This window comes from Elephantulus edwardii, unplaced genomic scaffold (assembly GCF_000299155.1).
Source record: "Elephantulus edwardii isolate Elephantulus edwardi_28Jun2011 unplaced genomic scaffold, EleEdw1.0 scaffold00189, whole genome shotgun sequence".
Taxonomy (NCBI): Eukaryota; Metazoa; Chordata; class Mammalia; order Macroscelidea; family Macroscelididae; genus Elephantulus; species Elephantulus edwardii.
In genome coordinates, this window is record NW_006399939.1 from 3,580,227 (window position 1) to 3,601,237 (window position 21,011).

The 21,011-nt window shown below is 46.7% G+C and overlaps 1 protein-coding gene across 1 annotated transcript in view; it reads left to right on the forward strand.

Moving 5' to 3' along the window:
• Positions 1-2,560: 2,560 nt before the first annotated feature.
• SYT13 (synaptotagmin XIII) overlaps positions 2,561-21,011 on the forward strand; it is a 66,834-nt gene continuing 48,383 nt past the window's right edge. The window contains exon 1 of the mRNA XM_006896744.1: positions 2,561-2,776. Within this exon, the coding sequence (XP_006896806.1) occupies positions 2,594-2,776 (183 nt within the window). The 5' untranslated portion in view covers positions 2,561-2,593. The remainder of the gene's footprint in view (positions 2,777-21,011) is intronic.

The following is a 21,011-nucleotide window of genomic DNA, read 5'->3' on the forward strand; positions in this document are numbered from 1 at the left end:
AAAATAAATTATAGAAAAAAAAGAAGAAAAAAAACACAAAAAACACATCTTTAAAGTGTTACAAAGTAAAGATGTCCATTTTAAGACTAAGATGTGCCAGATCTAAGCCATGGCATTTTTAATTACTTCCTGTGGACCTGAAAGTTAGATTAGGAATAAGGAAGACTGAAGAAGAATTGATGCCTTTGAATGGTGGTGTTGATGAAGAGTATTGAATATTCTATGAACTGCCAAAAGAATAAACAAATCTGCTTTCTAGGAATTGCACAGGATTCTCTTTAGAGGCAGGGATGGTGAAACTTCACCTCACATACAGGGGGGCCATTCCTTGGAAAGAACATCCTTCTGGGAGAGACAGAGGATCAGAGAAATGGAAGAAGGCTTTCAAGATGATGGATGGATACAGAGACTGCAACAATGGTCTTGAGCCTGATGGAGACTGTGAGGATGGCGCCAAATAGGACAGGGCTCTGATCTGTTGTTTACAGGGTCACAATGAGTCATAACCTAACAACATCTAACAACCACAGATGCAAGGAAGACTTCAATTAAATTTTACAAACCACCCACTCATGTCAAAGATGAAGATACTGAAGACTTTTACCAGTTTCATAGTCTGAAGGGAACTCTTCTAGCATCATCTATAGCAGGCTGCATGGCCAACCCAAAGGTTGCAAGTCTCCAGTGGTTTGAGTTCCCCAGGAGCTCTGAGGAAGAAAGAGGAACCACCAAGTGGGTTGCTATGTGCCAGAACTGACCCAAAGGCAGTGAGTTGTTTGATTGTTTTCTATTTGTTTCTTTCAGACTGGAATTGACCAAACATGAGACCACAGTGCATTGACAACTTGATAATTACTGATGATTAGAGTGAGAAAATTGGAAGACGTGGCATTGCCATTAGAAACTATAATGATGATCTTAGGAGAGTTTTGCTAGGCCAATGAGATTCTTTGCTAATACCATTTTTTTAAAAACATAAACTCTGGCAATCCATGCAGATCTTATCAAGTTGGCTTCATCTGTGGGAAGAGATAAGAAAGAAGTTCCAATCAGCATAAGACCAGGGCTGAGTGTAGAAAAGACCATCAATCACTCGTATGAAAGAAAGTTCAAGCTAAAGCCAGAAGTTGTTAAGATGAAAGAAGTCCACAAAAGAAAAATGTGACCTTGAGAAGTGGGCATCAGGTTTGGAGGAATATGTAAATGACACAACCTTACTCATTAAAAATGAGGAGAGCTTGAATGGATAAAGTTGGAAGATGATAGCCTTCGATACAGATTATACCATAAGGAAAACAAAAATCCTCACAATTGCACCAATAAGCAACACCAAGATAAATGGAGAAAAGGTTTAAGTTGCCAGTGATTTCATTTTGTTTGAATCCACAATCAATGGCCCAGCCAAGCAGCTGTTAAGAAGTCAAAGGTTATATTGCATTGGATAAATCTGCTGTAAAGGACCTCTTCCATGTGCAAAGAGGTAATTTTGAAAACCAAAGTGTGCCTGACCCAAGCCATAGACTTTTTCAATCACCTCATGTGCGTGCAAAAGCTGACCAATAAATAAGAAAGACTGAGAAAGATTTGAAGCCTTTGAATTATAGTGTTGACGAATAACCCTCCTCAGTATTGCCAGAAGAACAAACAATTCTGGCCTGGAAGAAACGCTGCCAAAATGCTCCTTATAAGCAAGGCTAGTGAGACTTATCCCACATCCTTTGGGCATCTTACCAAAAGGGATCGGCTCCTGGCAGAGGACATCGTGCCTGGCAAAACAGAGGGTCCGTGAAAAATGAGGAAGACCTTTAAAGAGATGGAGTGACACTCTGGATGCAAAGCTGGTTTTAAACATAGCAAGGATTGGAAGAATGGTGCAGAATCTGACAGTGTTTTGCTCCCTTGTGTACAGGGTCTGTGAGACAGAGCCAATTGGACTGCATCTAACAACAGCCTCAGGTCGACTCTAAGGTGTCACATAGGCTAGTAGACTCCCTGCAGGGTCACCACAGCACAAGCACGTCTCTAATGTCACACACACACCAACTCCAGCTCCCTGTCCCTCCGCGCTGGTGCGCACACCTGGGCGTTAAGGAGATGACCAGCCCTGTGTTGTGGACCGATTTCACAGTCTCCTTGGTCAGCTCTTGGGAAATGGAGATGGGAATCGGGGCTATCCGTCTGCTGAAAAGACTTCTACCCCATCAGGGTCTGCAGGCCCAGGTTCAAGTCCTAGTTCTCCAGTGTACACTCAGTGTGACACCCCCACCCCCAGTCCCTGCCTTTCTGGGGCCCTAATGTCCTGCACGTAAAGGGTGCCGGCTGGCCTGAGACAACCCCAGGATCCTCCCAGATGCGAGGCCCCGCGGCTTTGGTGGGGGTCCGGTCACATGCTCGAGAAGGGGTGGCTGGCTGACGTGCGGGTGCGGGCGCACAGCCCGAGCGGCCGGCCTTCTCTGACGTCCTTGCTCCCGCCCGCCCTGCCTGCCCTCCGGCAGCGGGAGCGCACGGCTCGGCTCGCTCGCGGGATCCCGGGCGCTGCGGGCGGCGGAGGAGCAGGGGAGCGCGCCGAGCAGCCTGCGCCCGAGCCGGCACCATGGTGCTGTCGGTGCCGGTGATCGCGCTGGGCGCCACGCTGGGCACGGCCACCAGCATCCTCGCGCTCTGCGGGGTCACCTGCTTGTGCCGCCACATGCACCCCAAGAAGGGGCTGCTGCCGCGCGACCGAGACCCCGACCCCGAGAAGGCAAAGCCTGGCGTCCTCCGACCTGCCCAACAGGTGAGCGGGGGCGGCGCCTAGGCTGTGGGGTCTCCGGGCTGCGGTGAAGAGGGGTAACCATTCTCACACACGGCGGGGCATCGCGGGGAGGGGACGGCGGACGTGCCCACGTGCCCGAGGACCGGTCAGGCAGGGGACAGGGAACCGGGGAGAGAGGTGGTCATGGGCATGATGGGGGAGGGGAGCCTTGGAGTGGGGAGTCAGGACCATCCCACTGGCCAAAAAGAAGGGGTGAAGGGGTCGGGATGGACGCCGTAAGCTGGGGGAAGTAGAAAGGAATGGGGTCTGGGAGTGTGGGGGCAGGGAGGAGGAGTGTGGGGACTGGGAGGGGGTATAGGAGGGGTTGAATAAGGGGAGAAGGAGGCTGGGAGGGGAACAGAGGCCTTAGGGAAGTGTTGGAGGGGCCTGGGGAGACTGGGAAAGGAATTACAAGACCTAAGAGCATGCAGAATTGGGGGTGATGATTGGGGAGGTGAGAGTGCAGAGCAGAAGTGGGGGTGTGGGGCTGTTGTCGGAAAACATTACCTTGGCTGAGAAAAGAACACCCCACCAGGAACCTGAGGGGAGGGGGCTGTCGTTGTGGGAGGTGGGGAGAAACTCGGACAGGGGGTGCCTGGAATCTGGAGAGGGAACCGAATCCAGGAGCCTGAGGGTCCTTCCTCCACCCACCCCCAGCAGCTCCATGTGTTAATAGCCAGCCAGAGGGGCTGCTTTGCCCCCATCCCCCATATATCCCTGAAGATGTCTTTGGCTTTTATGTCACGCATCTGCTTCTCCCCAGAGCCCCCTTGCATAGAAAATGGGAGTGTTCCCCATTGTACACAGCTGAAGAGATGGAGTGACAGGTTTGAGAGGACTCCCCCTCTGAGGCGCTGAACTCCAGGATGCTTTCCGGAACTAGGGGGTGCAGGAGCCTTCACTGGGAGTGAAGTCTTGCTAAATTTGAGGCCGGGGGATGGCTCTGGTGACTCCTTCAGACCTCTGGATTGCTAATCCCTCTTGTCAGTGTCAGAGCCACACTAAAATGCTGTGCGATTCCAGCTTCCCTTTCTCAATCAATTATTCAGAGGCTGGGAGGACCCAGTGTGGAGGCCTGTGTCAGTCAATGTATAGTGAGAACAGATAGCAAATGGCTTTTGTCCTTGAGACATTTACAATCCAAGATAAGTGACATTGATACTGGCAGAAATGGGAGCCAGCTGGGCAGAGGGATATACTTGGAATGATCTGGAAATGGGGGTGGTGGGCACCCCACAGACAGAAGCTGTGGATAAGAGTAATGACCCCTTCTCCCCTCCCCCCACCTCACTCTGAAGAGAGTCACCCTCTACCTTTCATAGTGGGGGTTCTCCAAGTGCCTCCCCACTCCCTTTCCCAGAGAGATCCTCTGGGGAAGACATTGGTGTAAATGACCTAAGATCCATCACTTTCTTTGTCTTGCTATCACTTACCCACACAATGGCCAGGGTCTGCTGAAGTCACACTGGATCATGCCTCTTTGCTGTTTAGAATCTAGTATAACTTCTTATTAAGCTCGGAATAAGTAATCACAAAGTATTCAGACTCCACCCAATTTCACTTCCATTCACTTGATTCTAATTCATAGTGACTTTCTATCTAAGGCTGCAAATCTGTAAATCTTAACAGGAGATTACTCATTTTTCTCCCTCAGATTTCCTGTTGTATTCAAACCACTGGAGATGCCTAGTCTTGGTGTTAGAAACACCCAGCTTGCTACCCACTATGCCACAGAGCTTTCTAACTATGAGCTCTGTGCTTTAAACTTAATACATTTCCTCCCTGTAACCACTCAATAAGGAAAGGTGACCTAGTAGGTAAAGGAATTAGACCTCGGATCCGAAGGCAGGTGATTCAAATTAATCAGCGGCTCCGACAGGGAAAGACGGGCAATCTCCTCCCATGCAATTTACAACATCTGAAGATCCTTTGAGGGGTCAGCTATGCATTGATTCTGCCTTGAGAACAATGAGTTTGAGTTCTGATGACTATCTCAATTTAAAGATGAAAGAACGAAAACTCGTGACTTGATCAACACCACACAGCTAGAAAAGTTAGAGTCAGAGTCTAGCCAGCCTGGCCTGATGCCAGACTTAAAAAAACGCACAACCTTTGAGGTTAGTCAGAACTGACCCAGCTGACCCTCTGTTGAGTTTCAGAGGCTGCATGGAAGGAGATTGTCTTTTTCTTCCTCGGAGTGTTTGGTGGATTCGAACGACTGCCTTAGCGGTAACAGTGCAGCTCCCTGTGAGCGAGGCTGATTCCAGAAGCCTTGCTATGAGCTGCTCCACTGCGCTCACTCCTGCACCCGCTCGACCTGGCAAGTGCCAGGTTCCTGTCAATCCCCCCTTCATCACCAGCCTCAGCCGCCTGCATTTGGGAAGTTGTTTGAAAGATACCAGGCTCTTTCTTGCCTCTCCACCTCCAGCCCCATCCCCCACAAAGTGTTTACATGTGAAGCTCTTTCTCATCTTTTAATTCACTGTTTAAATGCCACCTTTTCAGGGGAGATTTTGCCACATGTAATAAAGAGCCACGGTGGGACAATGGTTAAGCTTCACCTAATAACTGAAAGGTCACTGGTTTGATCCCACCAGCAGCACAATGCAGGAGCAAATACCTAGAAATCTACTTCCCAACATATTTCAGGCCAGCAACACTATGGGGAAGTTCTCCTCCACGCTGAGGGGTCACCACCAGTCAGAATAGATGGCACTTAATGACAGTGGAGGTGGTGGTGGTGGTGGTGGTGGTGGTGTGTACCATTAAGCCAGAACCGACTCATAGCTGACCCTTGAGCAGATACTCAGAGGCTGTAAATCACAGGGGAAGAGAGTGCCCCCTTTCTCTCTCAGAGCAGCTGGCAGATTCAAAGCATGTGCCTCTGATTAGCAGCACAACTTCTTCCGGCTCAGTCCCCAGAGCTCCCTAACCACAGTCGTACACACACGTATTACCCTCTCCTGCATCGTTCGAGTTCTTTTATAATCCTTGTCACATTTGGTCCTTATTTGCTGGCTTATATTCTGTAGATGGCCCATGAAACAGAGAAAGACCCTCAATGAGATGCATTGACACAATGGCTGTAACACTCGTCTCAAACAGGGGAGAGCTTGTGAACCTGATCTGTTGTCCAGAGGGTCGCTGTGAGTCATGCTTGACTTAATTGTGGCATTCAATAACAACAATATATGACAGTAGAATATAAGGCTCCCGACAGCAGGGGCTACTTAGACCTGGGTCTTAGTTTAGCCCCAGCACCTTCTAGAACTTGATAGGTGCCCAGTTAGAAACCGTTGGCAAAGAAAAGGCATCCTGGCTTTCACCCAGCCAAGGCGCTTGTCTGTTTCTTCAGAAACAGCCGTGTGCCCCATCTCTGCAGCTCGGCGCTAGTTTAGTAGAGGTTGCTCCGCCATACCAGCCCCTCACCTGATTCCAGCCCAGGGCTGCATCTGTGAATACTGAAGCAGAAAGCTCACTGTGTTGGCTCGACTGCATTGTGTTCAGACAGATTCAGCCACTGACCCAGATAGAGTAAAGAGAACAGACAATGCAATTGGCATGATAAAAAGGAGAGGTGGCATTAGGGGCGGCAGCGCTGTGTATGTAGCATGTGTTGACAAAGGAAGAGCCAGGGCCAGGTCTCTCAAATGTCCTTGAAGACAGAGGATCTAGAGGCTGAGGAAGGCAGGCAGGCAAGGGCTTCAGTTCCTTCAACCCAGCATAAGACAGCCCACTGAGAACTGGGATGTCTATCAGATATGGACCTACTACTGTTTCCCATCTACCGATGTCTTGTGTTGCTGGAAAATTTCCTTGAGCCTCTTGATTCCTGGCCCTGAGTAGTTGGATGGGATTGAAGTTGATGGTGATTTTGAAAAGAGTTTTCAAGTTCTTTCCTAGGTTTCTTAACCTGGCATCTGCAGACACCTTTTCCCTCAAGGAATCTAAATAGAAGTTAAAGGAGCTCATGATTTAGGGAGGGAAGAAAACAACTAGAACAACAAAACTCTTACATCTTTGCTCTTCCTAACCTGACATATAGCATCTCCTACAACTGGGAACTCTGGTGGCCTAGTGGGTAGGGAGTTGTTCTGCCAACCCAAAGGTAAGCGGTTCAAATACACCAGGTGCTCCTCCAGAAAAGATGGGCAATCTCCTCCCATGTGATTTACAGCCTCTGAAAACCTGCTGGAGGGTCAGCTAGGAGTCAGTTCAGACTCAGTGGCAATGAATTGAGAGGAGTAAAAAATAAGCAACAAATCAAAGTGGTTTTGACCCTCCTTGTGGGATTGTGTCCCAGGGGAACCACAAGTATTTTCAGGACAGTCACCATGGCTGTAGATTCTTCACAATATCGCATACACTCATCTCTAGTTCTAAACCACGGTGCTTATTAAATCTCCTGTTAGATCCTCTTGTTGAAGGAATTAATAAATTGGTTTTATTAGATCTTCCTTTGCAAATAGGTGTCTTTTATGTGGTTTAAAAAGACACTGAGAAGGTGACCAGGAGCTTCCCATCCAGCTGGGGGAATCATGGCACGCAAAATGAGCAAAAGCCCCTCCAAGTGTGAGGATGGGCAGAGGGGAAGGGTGGGCGCGCTCAGTCATCTGTCACCCTCCATGCCCCCAGCTGCCTTCGGTTCAGACTTCGTTGCTCCTCCTGCATACATGCTCGTGATCCTTTATCCTGCCATTTCAGACAGTGCTTCTCAGGACTTCAGGGCCTTCAGACTTGTCATCCCCTCAGTCCCTGGGCCCAGCAGGACCACCTGGGAGCTTTCCAAGGTGGATTACTCCACAGTGGCCTGGCCTGGCCTGGCCGGCCACCTGAGCAGGCACAGTGTGAGAGCGATTATCCTCCCTTCACTGCTCCTTCTGAACACGTTAGCCGTCCGCCCGCCCACCCGCTCCCGCTCCCGCTCCCTCTCCCTGAATTTCCTTTTCACGCTTGTCTGCATCCACGGCTGCTCCCTGCGTCCTTATGGAGGACGCCCTCCTCCCGGCTGATCTAAATAACTAGATGGAACCTTTGAGCAGGTGCAAACAGTTTGCTCTGCTCGCTATTCACCGAGATGCTGGGGACTCTCCATCCAGCCAGCATTGCCTCAGAAGAAAGGCCTGGCAATCAGTGTCTGAAAAACCTGTGGAGAAGACTTTTACTCTGAAATACATGGGGTCTCCAGGAATCAGAATCAGCTCAGTGGCCACAGTTGGTTAAGTAACTAGTTAGCAAATAGGGAAATGCAATCACGGGAGTTTGGATCCCTTTTTGAGAAAACTCGTGGTAGCATGATTTTCTCCCTAAGTGTGCCCACTTGGACCCTTAGGTGTCTCGTCTCAAATCCATCCTGGAGGTCTCCTGGGTGACTGAGGTGCTGTCTTCCTTCTAGTGAGCATTTGGTCAATATCTCTCACCAAGCTGGTTGGCCCCTAAGAAGTGATCCCCGCCCTCTCCTGTAGCACCCATACCTCCAAGCCTCCCACTGCTCCCACCACCAACTCACAAAGTCCTTCCCTCCCCAGCAGAGCCAGGAAGACAGCACTGGCTTTAGATGAGACATGAACAGAGTCATTCCAGTTTTTATGAAGTGATATAACTAAGTGCTGGGGTTGTGTCTAATGACATGTGTGGAGTGGGGAGCCTTTCTCCCCAAGGGCAGGTAGCATGTGGTTCTCTTTGTTTCCTTGACAATACCTAGCGTGATGCTCAGCCTTTCCGTGTATATATTGGGAAACAAATTATCGTGTTGTGATAGAACATTGAACAAAAGAGGCAGACGCAAGAGAGTACATATTGTTAAGGTTTAAAGCCAGACCATGTTTATTTCTGGTGTCACCCTCGGGGTGGTGACAACTAAGAGGAAAGAGATGTCTTGGCTTCCAGTTACACTCTGCCTTTTGACAGGAGTGCTGGTTACACAGGTGTCCTTGCTTTGAGAAAACCCCAGGAACTCTCCATTTATGATCTATTCTCTGTATGTTGTTATCCTCAGAGGGCATGGATGGTTCAGTGACAGATTTCTCACCCTGGTTCGACTCCCAGCCAGTGCCCCTCATACAGGGTCATCACCCATCTACCAGGAGAGCCTTATGTATTGCTGTGGTGCTTAGTAGATTTCAGTGGAACTTCCACACTGAAAGGGACTAGGAGGAAAGGCCTGGCAATCTACTTCTGAAAACTCTGTGGATTACAATAGTCTGATCCACAACCAGTCACGCGAGTATCTCAGGATCAGGCAGCATTTCCTTCCTTTGTGTGTGGAGTTGCCATGAGCTGGGAGAGAGTTGACAGCCATTAACAATATACTATATTACTCTACGTACTTCAATAAAGTTGTCATTCATAACCATCACATTGTGAACATTAAGTTAGAATCAGTCTAGTACTTTTATTACATGGAAGACTTTAAAGCTGTGTTAAGAGATATGACTGTCTTTTTTGTGGACTAAAGAGTTCCCTAAATCTGTTTACTTTTTGCTGCTTCTCCTGTGGCCATTTCCGATGACAGAAGAGACCCCTCTTTGGGGCTGAGAGCACCACACTGGCCCGACAAGCCCTTCCAACCTGCCTTCTCTTAACTAGGCCTCATCGGCAACAGCTTCTCAGCTCTCTTCAGTTCACACTTGGAAGAGCGATGGTGGATCAGGATGGAGACGCTGTGGCTCGTTAGTAAATGAGTTCATTCCTTAGAGGTTGGTGAGCAGCATGGACTAGGCACGGATTGTTGTTGGGTGGAGCGGAGTTAGTGCCAATCCACAGAGACCCCATGCACAACAGAACACAATACTCCCGGCCCCGCACCCTCCACAGTTGTTGCTGTGTTTGAGCCCATTTTTGCCGCCACTGCCAAGTGCATCACATTGTTTTGTCGTCTTCACTGACTCTCTACTTTGCCAAGATGCTGTCCCTCTGGCACAACAGTGAAAAGACAGGCAAATGTTCTTCCTGGCAAGTGAGGAGAGATCGGTTGTTAACCAAGGGACTGCCACGAGCTGTGTTGGAATACTGCTGTGCAGGAGGGGCCCAAGGTGCCGTAAGATACCATCCCACAGCATGGGAATTCCTGCCGTCAAGCTGAGGTAGGATCCTCCAGTTCAGGTTGGATGACCTTCTTGGCTGTTCTCCTGTGGTCTCCTCTCTGCTCCAGGGTCACGGAGTTGGGGTGGGGGGCCTCATGCATTGCTAACCCCACTCCTGGAACTGCTTTCACTCTGGGCTGGTGTATGATCTGAATTCTCAGCCTTTTGAAATATTCATTTTTCTCAGCTATGAGATGATTTCTTGGCTGATCAGCTATTCATATAATCATAAAAAGAAATCAATTTCCACCGAACAATAAATAAGGGATAGCTCGGGTTATTGCCGTCAAGTTGGAACTGATGCATCACTAACCCTCCCCTGGGTGTTTGAGGCTGTAAATCATACGGAAGTTAAGGTGCTCATCTTCCCTCCTCAGAGCCACTGGAGGATTCTAATTGCCAGAGAGGCATGGCCTTCTGGCTAGCAGGACAACTCTCTATGGATTACGCCAGCTGAGCTCCCTAAATCAATGATAGGCTACCATTTCTGGAGCTCTTAATGTGTGTCAGACACTATCCTAAGCACTTTAGGCATATGTTGTTTGTTATTGCTGTGTGCCATCAAGTCGCCTGCGACTCACAGCAATCCTATGTACAATAGCTCTAACTCTGCCTTATCCTGAGCCTGACTCACAGTCCCTGATACACCGACCCCAATTACTCCAGTTACTGTGTCAATCCATCTCATCTAAAGCCTTCCTCTCCTGCAACTGTCCCTCCATTATTCCAAGCATGATGTTCTTCTTCAAGTCCCTCTTGGCCCTGGGCTCAGTGATCCTTGCCTTCTAAGATAATTTGCTTTCACCCTTTCCAGGACAGACTTGTTTGTTCTCTTGGCAGCCCATGGTATATTCAATACTCTTCTCCAGCAACACAACTCAAAGACATGATTCTTCTTCTGTCATTTTAGTCATTGTCCAAATCTCTGATACATATCAAGTAATTGCAAAGACCATGGTCTTGATCAGGTACACCTTAGTCTCTAGACTAAGATTGTTGCTCTTTAGCACTTTGGAGAGCTTTCTGACTGCAGATTTCCCCAGTGCAATTCATCTTTTGACTTCCTGGCTGTTGGTGCCAAGAACATTGATTGTGGAGCTGAGCAAGCTGAAATTGTTAACAACCTCAATCTGTTCTCCATCTATCATGGTGTTGCCAATTGGCCCAACACGGAGAATCTTTGTCTTCTTGATATTGAACTTCAATCCATATTGAAGACTACAGTTCTTGACTTTTTGCAGCAAACACTTCAGGTACTCCTCAGTTTTAGAAAGCAAGGTTGTATCATCTGCATAACACAGGCTGTTGATGAGTCTTCCCCCAGTTCTGATGCCACATTCCTCCTCATAAATCCCAGCCTCCCGAATTCTCTTTTCCGCATGTAGATTGAAAAGGTATGGAGACAGGATGCATCCCTGATGCACTCCTTTCTTGATTCTCATATGACGTCCTTTAATTGTCATAACCTCATGTGACATACACAAGTATCATCTCCATTTTCCAGATGCAAAACTGAAACAGAGAGTAACTTTTTCAGTTGTTGTTGTTGTTGTGTTCTGTGGCATCAGAACCAACCCATAATTGACCCTCCAAGTGTGTTTTCAGAGCCAGTTAATCACACTGGAGGAGAGTGCCTATTTTTCTGCCACAGAGCAATTGGTGGATTTGAACCATGTACCTTTGGGTTGCCAGCACTACTCCTGACCACTAGGCCACCAGTAGGGGTCAAATCTAAGGAGTCTGGTTCCAAAGCCCACACTCTTGACCAGTGGGCTAGAGCCAATAGAGAAAGCTAGTCGAAATACTCTCTGAGCCACTGTTCTTCCAGTAATAAGTGTGTCTATGAATATGCATCTCTACCGAGTGGCCCCCAAACCTTTCCTGGTGCTGCAGGTGCTCCTCCACCTCTTCTGCCCAGCACGTTTGAGGCAGTGGGTGCAGCCTGAGGACACTCCAGAGAGATTTGACACAGTAAACATGTTTGGGCTGGTTGCTTAGCAACATGGAAGACAGTATGAATTTTTCACCAAGAAATTAGCATAGATTACCTCAGAGAGATGAGTGCATGTCAGTTGAAAACAGTAGGCCTTTTGAAAACATTTCCACAGCGGACCCCTATGTCAATGTCCATCCTTCTCTCTCCAGCTGCAGGTCCCCAACCTGCCCCATCGCCTCCCCTTCCCCAGTCCGTCCTCTGATGAAGCAGAAGATACTCCACGGACTGGCTGGTTCCCTAGCACCTTCCATTAACTCCAGCAGACACTGCTGCATCCTTGGGGATGCTCAGGTTCTCGGACACTGGCCCTGGTCAGGGACCTGGGATACAGGAAGAGGAACAGAGAAACCACTGGACAACAACGGCAAAGATACCTGCAGAAGAAACTTCAGGGGTATACGGCACAGCTGGAGGAGGGGTGAGACCAGCTGGCTGAGGAAGCATCAGACTCAGAAGGCAGAGGGGAGACAAAACGGGGGCCGAGCAGCCCAGGGCCAGCCCCAAAGCTGAGAAATCAGAATAGAGGAGATGGCCTGCTTCCCATTCGCACTCCACGAACTGTGGTTTGTTGCTTCTTATCACCCAAGTCAGTGTAGAGCTCTGGAGTTCTGGTGGCAGAGTCTGTAGGGCATCGTACTGCTAAGCCAAGCATGCTGCCTCTCCGGTAGTTCGAATTCATCAGCAGCTCCAAAGGAGAAGGATGAGCAATCTCCTGTGCAATTTACAGCCTCAGAAAATCTGCTGGAGTGTCAGCTACGATTCATTTCCAACTTGACCACAATGAGTTTGTGACTTTTCTAAATGTTTATTGGCCAAGAAACAGTGGATGCCCTACTTTGAAGATGGAGAATAGCTGCATGGACACAGGATTTTGAGAACGAAAAGATTCTATGTGTAGGTATGAAATCAACACTTGTGCCTAAGCATTTACTAAGAGTCAGGGGGCCAAGCTGGCTCAGGGGTAGAGAATCCCAGCTTGACTCCTGGCCAGCGCCCCTCATATGCAGCCACCATCCTGCCACTGGAGGCTTGTGTTTTGTTACGATGCTGAACAGCTTTCAGCAGACCTTTCAGACTGAGATAAACCAGGAAGGAAAGCCTGACATCTATGCCCTAAACTAGCCAATTAAAAGCATGCAGAGATCACAGTCATCTGGCTGGCAGCTGGGCATGGGCTGACACAGGGCTGGGCAGCATTTTGTTTTGATGTTTGTGGGAGTCACTGTGGTCAAGGGGTACAGATAACAACAGTTTACCAAAGGGAAACAAATTACAAAGGTAGTGATGCACCCTTTCTCGTGCCCCTCCTTCATTTGCTTCTTCCCTTACATGTATTTACTGGGCACATGCCTGGTACTACATCAGAAGGCTGAGAATATACCAGCCTCCTCCCCCTAAAAAAATGAACTACTGACGCATTCTTAGCCCTCATCAAAGGTATTGTGCATGGAATAGTTTTTAGTACTGTTAAGTCAATTTGTAGTGACCCTGTGAGTATTGAAGCCAAACCTTTTCCCTACCCTCCACCATCTCCACAATGTCTCCCATGCTCAAAACCATTGTTGCAGCTTCAGTGTCGATCGTCTTGTTGAGGATCTTCTACTCGTTTACTGACTCTCTCCTTTTCTCTGCATGATGTCTTTTTCCAAGGACTGGCCCCTCCAGACAACATGCACACAGTATGTGAAATAGTTTCATCATCGCCTCTAAGGAGTGTCTTGGTGTGACTTCTTCCAAGACAGCTTTGTTTGTTCTTTTGGCAGTCAATAGGATAGCAAAACTCTTTCTCAATACCATAATTCAAAGACATCTACTTCTATTCCTTCTTCTTTATTCACTGTCCAACTTTCAGAGGCGTTCGAAGCAATTGAAAACATCATGACTTGGATCAGCTACACCTTAGTCTTTTAAGTGACATCTTTGCTCTTTAGTTCTTTAGAGAAATTTTTGACAGAAAAATTTTCTAATGTGAAAAAGTTTTTGATTCTTGACTGCTGCTATCATAAATGTTTATTATGGATCAAAGTAAAATGAAATAATTGACAACTTCAGTCTTTATCTGTTTATCTATTATCTATCATCTATCTATCTATCTATCTATCTATCTATCTATCTATCTATCTATCAATCATCTATCATGATGTTGCCTAATGGTCCAGTGGTAAAGATGTTTGTTTTCTTGATGCTGAGATTTTGTAATGTAGAAGATTAGTTAGCAGAAGACAAGCACAAAGACGTGAAAGCCAGTGATGGCTGTACATGATCTAAAGGGGTGACTTCTGGTGTGAGCAGAGTGTATATGGTGGGCCTTTGTAAAAGGAGCAGGGACACTGTGGGGGTGGCCTGACTCCTACCAGCTTCATAAAGGGGAACTGCCCCCATCAACAACATGCACAGCATCATAACATAATAACAGTCACATGATCATGCATGGCCCCCAACTCCGCTGTACAAACTTGTAACAATCACTGGGTCCAATATTTATTGCAAAAGTTGTGGAGGTTGTGAAGAAAACAGATTGTCAGGGGCAAGAGAAGGCAAAGGAATACCACACAATGAAAGGCCAGGTTCAGAGCACCAACAAAAATGCAAGAAGTCTATGGTTTCCTCAGATGCTCAGCAAGCTTTTTCTCATAGCAGTCACAAGTCAACTCCTCCTCCAACCAACCAGCATCAAAATCTTTTAACTGTGACTTCATCTCCAGGGCTCCGGTCAGGCTATGCCTCAGTGCAGTCTCTCCGTAGCCTGGACAGCTCTCCGTCTTATGTGGGCCCCACAGCTATTGATGATGTAGAAGATGCTAATCAGTTGCTAACCATTGTCTGTAGTTGAAGCAGCTGGGGGCCACACCCCCAGAGGGGGCTAAGGCAGTGGCTAGAAAAGCCATTTCAAAAGTCCTAACACCACAGCCTGGAAGGAGAGTCAGGGAAGCTCTCCCAGAGAGTGCTGGGAGCTCAGGGCTGAAGCTGGAGAAGAAGTTAAGCAGTTCAGTGAGGAGGGCCAAGGGTGAGGGCTCTGTGGTAGGAGGACCCCCCCTTTGGGTAAAAGGCAGTGTGCTGGACATTGGAGGGCAGGGTGGGCACGATGAGGGTGGGGAAGTGACTAGGGACCTGGGAAAGCAAGTTCTTACCAGCTGTACTTATTGTTGATGGTGATTCAAACTCATGGTGACCCCATGCATGAGGAGTATAACTGTTCTAGAAGGTTTTTCTAGGCTGGGACATTCCGAAAGCAGATAATCGTATCTATCTACAAGGTACCTCTGGGTAGATTCGAACTGCCAATCTTTCTGCTTGTGTTGTTGTTGCGTACCATCAGGACAGAACTGACTCATAGCTAGCCCTCCAGTGGGTTTTCAAAGGCAGTAAATCTCATGGGAGGAGACTGCCCATCCTTCTCCTCAAGAGCAGCGGGTGGATTTGAACCGCATGCCTTTGGGATTAAAGTGCAGCTTTCTTACCACTAGATAGTTGAGCATTTCATTCATTCATGCACCAAACATTTCTCTATGTGACATATACTGAGCAAATGTTGTTGTTGTGTATTGATGAGTAGGAATCCACTCATAGCTGACCTTTCCAAGGCTGTAAATTGCATGGGGAGAGAGTGCCCATCCTTCCCTCATGGTACGATCAATGGATTCGAACCTTCTTCTTTTGGGTTAAAGGCCCAACTCTTTATCGCTACGTCATCGGAGCTAATTGTATTGCACTGACACTCAAAAGATGCAGTTACTGTCTAAGCATTTAAAGATACGCACTAGTAACTTGCAAGGTTGAGGGGAAATGTGTTACCTCTATTAAATACACACAAAATGGAATTGACATTGGCACACCAGGGAAATCCTTTAATTACTCATGAGTCTCACAGGAGGAGTGGAGTGTGAGACAGTTCTGACACGCCGGCCTCCCAGTGAGTTTATCCTGGATACTTCATCCTTTCTGTGTGCTGTGTATTACCATGATCACCTTCCTCAGCCTTTGTCCCAGCCCCTCATGGGTCCCAAACTACTTCATCCAGGTACCTGCTGAGGTTCTTATGTACCGTCAAGTCAACCATGACTCATAGCAACCCTATACAGTGACTCAGAACCCTGCCCCACCCTGTGCCCTCCTCTCCTTCTACAACACACTTGAGCCCATTGCTACAGTCCCTGTGTCAAGCCACCTTGTTGAGGATCTTCCTCTTTTGCTGACCCTCCCCTTTCCAAGCATGATGTCCTTCTTCAAGGACTGACCCCTCCTAAAAACATGCACAAAGTATGTGAGGTGAAGCTTCATAACACTTGCCACCTGGTTGCACTTTCTCAAAGACTTGTTTGTTCTTTTCGCAGTCCATAGGATATTTGGTATGTTTCTCCAACATCACAGCACAGAGGCATTGGTTTTTCTTCTGTTATCCCTATTCATTGCCCAACTTTCAGATGCTTAACAAGTAATTGAAAAGACCATGGCTTGGATCAGGCGCACCTTAGTCTTTATACTGGCATCCTTGCTCTTTAGCACTTTGGAGAGGTCCCTGACAGCAGACAGTTGTTATGTGCCTTCAAATTGGTTCCAACTCAACAGTGTAATAGAATGAAGCACTGAGCAGTCCTATGTCATCCCCACAATTGTGGCTGTACTTTAGCTTGTTGTTGGGAGCTGTCAGCTCGTCTCATTGAAAGACTTCCTCTTTCTCGTTGACCCTTTGCTTTACCAAGCAGGATGTTCTCCGGTGGCTGGTCCCTCCTGATACATATCCAAAGTGCGTGAGACGGTGTCTCACCATCTTCACTTCTAAGGTGCACTGTGGCTGCCTTAATCCAGGATAGATGTATGTGTTCTTCTGGCAGTCCATGGCATAGTTGCTACTTTTTTACCACCACCTAAAAGGAAAGAGCATTTGTCCTTCATAGTGTCAGTGCATCCCACATCCATGCAGACTTTCCGCTGAGGATCTCGAGGGCCAACTAATTAGGTAAAGAGTTTGCAATTGCTTTATAATATAGAAAAGACCTGTTGTTGTTATGTGCCATTGAGTCACCTAGGACTCATAACATTAGCTCTGAACCCTGCCCTATCCTGAGCCAATCTCTTCACCTCTGACAGACCTAATCCTATTTCTCCAGTCACTATGTCAGTCCATCTCCTCCTTAGTCTTCCTCTCTTGTGCTGTCCCTCTACCCTTCCAAGCATGATGTCCTTCTCCAAGTTCTAGTGCCTCCTGGCCACGTGCCTAAAGTATGTGAGACAAATCTTTGCCTCTAGGGAGCAGCTTGATTTCAACTTCTCCAGGACAGCAGTCCACGGTATGTTCAACACTGTTCTCCAGCACCACAATGCAAAGTCATCAATGCTTCTTCTATCATCCTCAGTTATTGTCCAGCTCTCAGGGATGTATACCAAGGAATTATAAAGACCATAGCCTGTATCAGGTGCACAAAGTCTCCAGACTGACATCATTGCTCCTCAGTACTCTAGAGAGGTCCCCGACAGCAGTCATTCACATTGTAATTTGTCTTTTGATTTCCTGACTGCTGATGCCAAGAGTGGAGTGTTGACTGTGGAACCACGCGATCTGAAGTTGTTAACAATCTCAGTCTCATCTCTGTCTATCATGAAGCTGCCAGTTGTCCCAGTGGTGAGAATCTTTGTCTTCTTGATGTTGAACTTCAGTCCATATTGAAGACTACAGTCCTTGACCTTCTGTGGCAAACACCTCATATCCTCCTCAGTTTCAGCAAGTAAGGTTTTGTCATCTGCATAACTCAGGTTGTTGATGAGTCTTCCTCCAATCTTGATGCCACATTCCTTCTCATAAATTCCAGTCTCCAGAATGATCTTCTTTTGATGCTTCCTGGTCACTTGAGAAAAGTTCTAGAGTGTGGTTATAGGGTGTTTCAGAATATAACAGTGTGGGGAGCTGATTGTGAGTTTTAGATGGTCTGAGAATGCATTATAAGTTTTCCCTTTTAGTGCAGCCTGGGTTTAGAAGAAGCCATGGTACTAGGGATATAATAGCTAATGTCAGATGGATCGTGGCGGAAAGCAGGTAGTACCCGCAAAATGTCTGTCTGTGTTTATTGACTATGCAAAGGCATTTGACTACGTGGATCACAACAAACTGTGGCTGACTCTCAAAAGAATGGGAATCCCAGAACACTTGATTGTGATTGTGCTTATCTGAAACCTATACTTGGGTCAGGAGACAGTCATCAGAACAGAGCAAGGAAACACGGCATGGTTCAAAACTGGGAAAGATGTACCCCAGAAATGTGTCCTATTTCCATACCTCCTCAATCTATATACAGAACAGATTGAGAGGCTGGGCTCTATGAGGAGAAATGTGACATTAGGATTGGAGAAAGACTCATCAACAATGTGCCTTATGCAGATACACAACCCTGCTTGCTGAAACTGAGGAGAACCTGAAGTGCTTGCTGCAGAAGGTCAAGGACTGCAGCCTTCAATATGGATTGAAACTCAACAGCAAGAAAACAAAGATTCTCACCACTGTGCCAACTGGCAGCATCATGATAAGTGGAGAAGAGATTGAAATTATTAACAGCATTAGCTGTTTGGCTCCACAATCAACACTCTTGGTACCAGCACCCAGGAAATTAAAAAATTAATTACATTGAGAAAGTCTGCTGTCAGAGACCTCTCCCGAGTACTGAAGAACAACTGTATCAGTCTCGAGAGTAAGGTGCTCCTGATCCAGGTCATGGTCTTTTCAATTACTTGCTATACATCAGAAAGCTGGACAATGACTAGGGATGATAGGAGGAGAATTGATGCCTTTGAGCTGTGGTGCTGGAGAGGAGTACTGAATATACCATGGACTGCTAGGAGAACAAGCAGGTTCATGCTAGAGAGGGTGAAATGAGGCTGCTCCTTGGAGACAAGGATTCTGAAGCTTCGTCTGACATACTTTGAACATGTTGCAAGGTGGGACCAGTCCTTGGAGAGGGATGTTATGCTTGGGAGGGTGGAGGGACAGTGCAAGAGAGGAAGACCCATGATAAGTTGGATTGATTCAGTGACTGTGGTAATACGGGTAGGTGTGTCAGAGACAATAAGATTGGCACAGGATAGAGGAGGGTTTAGGACTGTTGTACATAAGGTCGCTATTTGTCGCAGGCAACTTAATGGCACATAACAACAACAGTAACAACAACATATGAAATCCACTCTCTAGTAGTTTTTCAGGAACATCTGTTCCTGGTGATCCACAGTTGATTCTTAAACTTTTTTTTTTTTTAAGAATTTGAACTATATGATTCTATTTAAACTCAGGTTTATTTTTTTTAATGTCATGCAATGCTGATCATCTCTACGGATAAATTTCAGGAGTCAGTACAAAGTAATCCACAGTGTTCTCTTGTACTTTTATTGCATTTTATTGTACAATCCAGTAAATTTTGAATAATTCCCTAGAACCCAAAGGCAGTGTTACCGGAAGTGCTCCCAAGAAGCCAAGAAAAGCAAAACGTGCCACTGTGGTTCTTGCACTGTTTCAGCATAAAAACCATTGCAAAAGGAAGGAAAGTCATGAGTGTTATCGCAGGTCTGAAAACAGTTTAAGAATCAATGTGGATCACCAGGAACAGATGTTCCTGAAAAACTACTAGAGAGTGGATTTCATATGTGTTCGTATGTGCTGTTGAGTTGCCTGCAACAAATAGCGACCTTATGTACAACAGCCCTAAACCTTTCTCTATCCTGTGCCAATCTTATTGTCTCTGACACACCTACCCATTACCACAGTCACTGAATCAATCCAACTTATCACAGGTCTTCCTCTCTTGCACTGTCCCTCCACCCTCCCAAGCATAACATCCCTCTCCAAGGACTGGTCCCACCTTGCAACATGTTCAAAGTATGTCAGATGAAGCTTCAGAATCCTTGTCTCCAAGAAGCAGCCTCATTTCACCCTCTCTAGGATGAACCTGCTTGTTCTCCTAGCAGTCCATGGTATATTCAGTACTCCTCTCCAGCACCACAGCTCAAAGGCATCAATTCTCCTCCTATCATCCCTAGTCATTGTCCAGCTTTCTGATGTATAGCAAGTAATTGAAAAGACCATGACCTGGATCAGGCGCGCCTTACTCTCCAGACTGATACCGTTGTTCTTCAGTACTTGGGAGAGGTCTCTGACAGCAGACTTTCTCAATGTAATTAATTTTTTAATTTCCTGGGTGCTGGTACCAAGAGTGTTGATTATGGAGCCAAACAAACAGCTAACGCTGTTAATAATTTCTATCTCTTCTCCACCTATCATGATGCTGCCAATTGGCACAGTGATGAGAATCTTTGTTTTCTTGCTGTTGAGCTTCAATCCATATTAAAGACACTTGTTTCAAATGTCACTTTATTTCATATTGAAACTACAGCAATATACAATATATATGATATATTGTATACTGTATACATACAAACGTATATGTTAATCAACTATGTTATCAGACTCCTGATCATCAATTGGTTATTACTAGTTAAGTTTTAGCGCAGTAAATATGCACATGGCTTTTTATCTGTGTGGGCAGTGACTCGTGTCGTTAAAGGTTAACTATAGATTCTAATCATGAGGGCTTGTTGTGTAAATGAATTTGAGTAAGAAAAAAAGGGAAGAAAGTTCTAGAAGACTTCTGTTAAAGTCTTACTCTATCTAGGGTATGCTGTTTTTGTTGGTGGTGGTGGTGGTGGTGTGTGCCATTGAGTGAGAATGACTTGTAGCATACCCTCCAGCAGGTTTTCAGAGGTGGTCAATGTCATGGGAGGAAATTACCCATCTTTCTCCCACAGAGCAGCTGGTAGATTCGAAGGGCCTAGGATATTTTAGTATGTTTAATTGACTCCCTTCCCCACCTGCACAGACTGAATTATGACCCCTCTTCATTAGATGCTGGAGTTCTAACCCCCGTGCCTGAGATCCTGTTTGCAAAAGGGATTTTCTTTCATTACGTCATTGAAACCATAACCAAGAGGGGGTTTTCTAAACCTACGTGTCATGTCAATATGTCGTACATAGATGGCATATTGGCACGACACGTAGGTGTAGATCATAACAAACTATGGCTGACTCTGAGAAGAATGGGAATCCCAGAACACTTGATCGTTCTAATGCGAAACTTATACTTGGACCAGGAGGCAG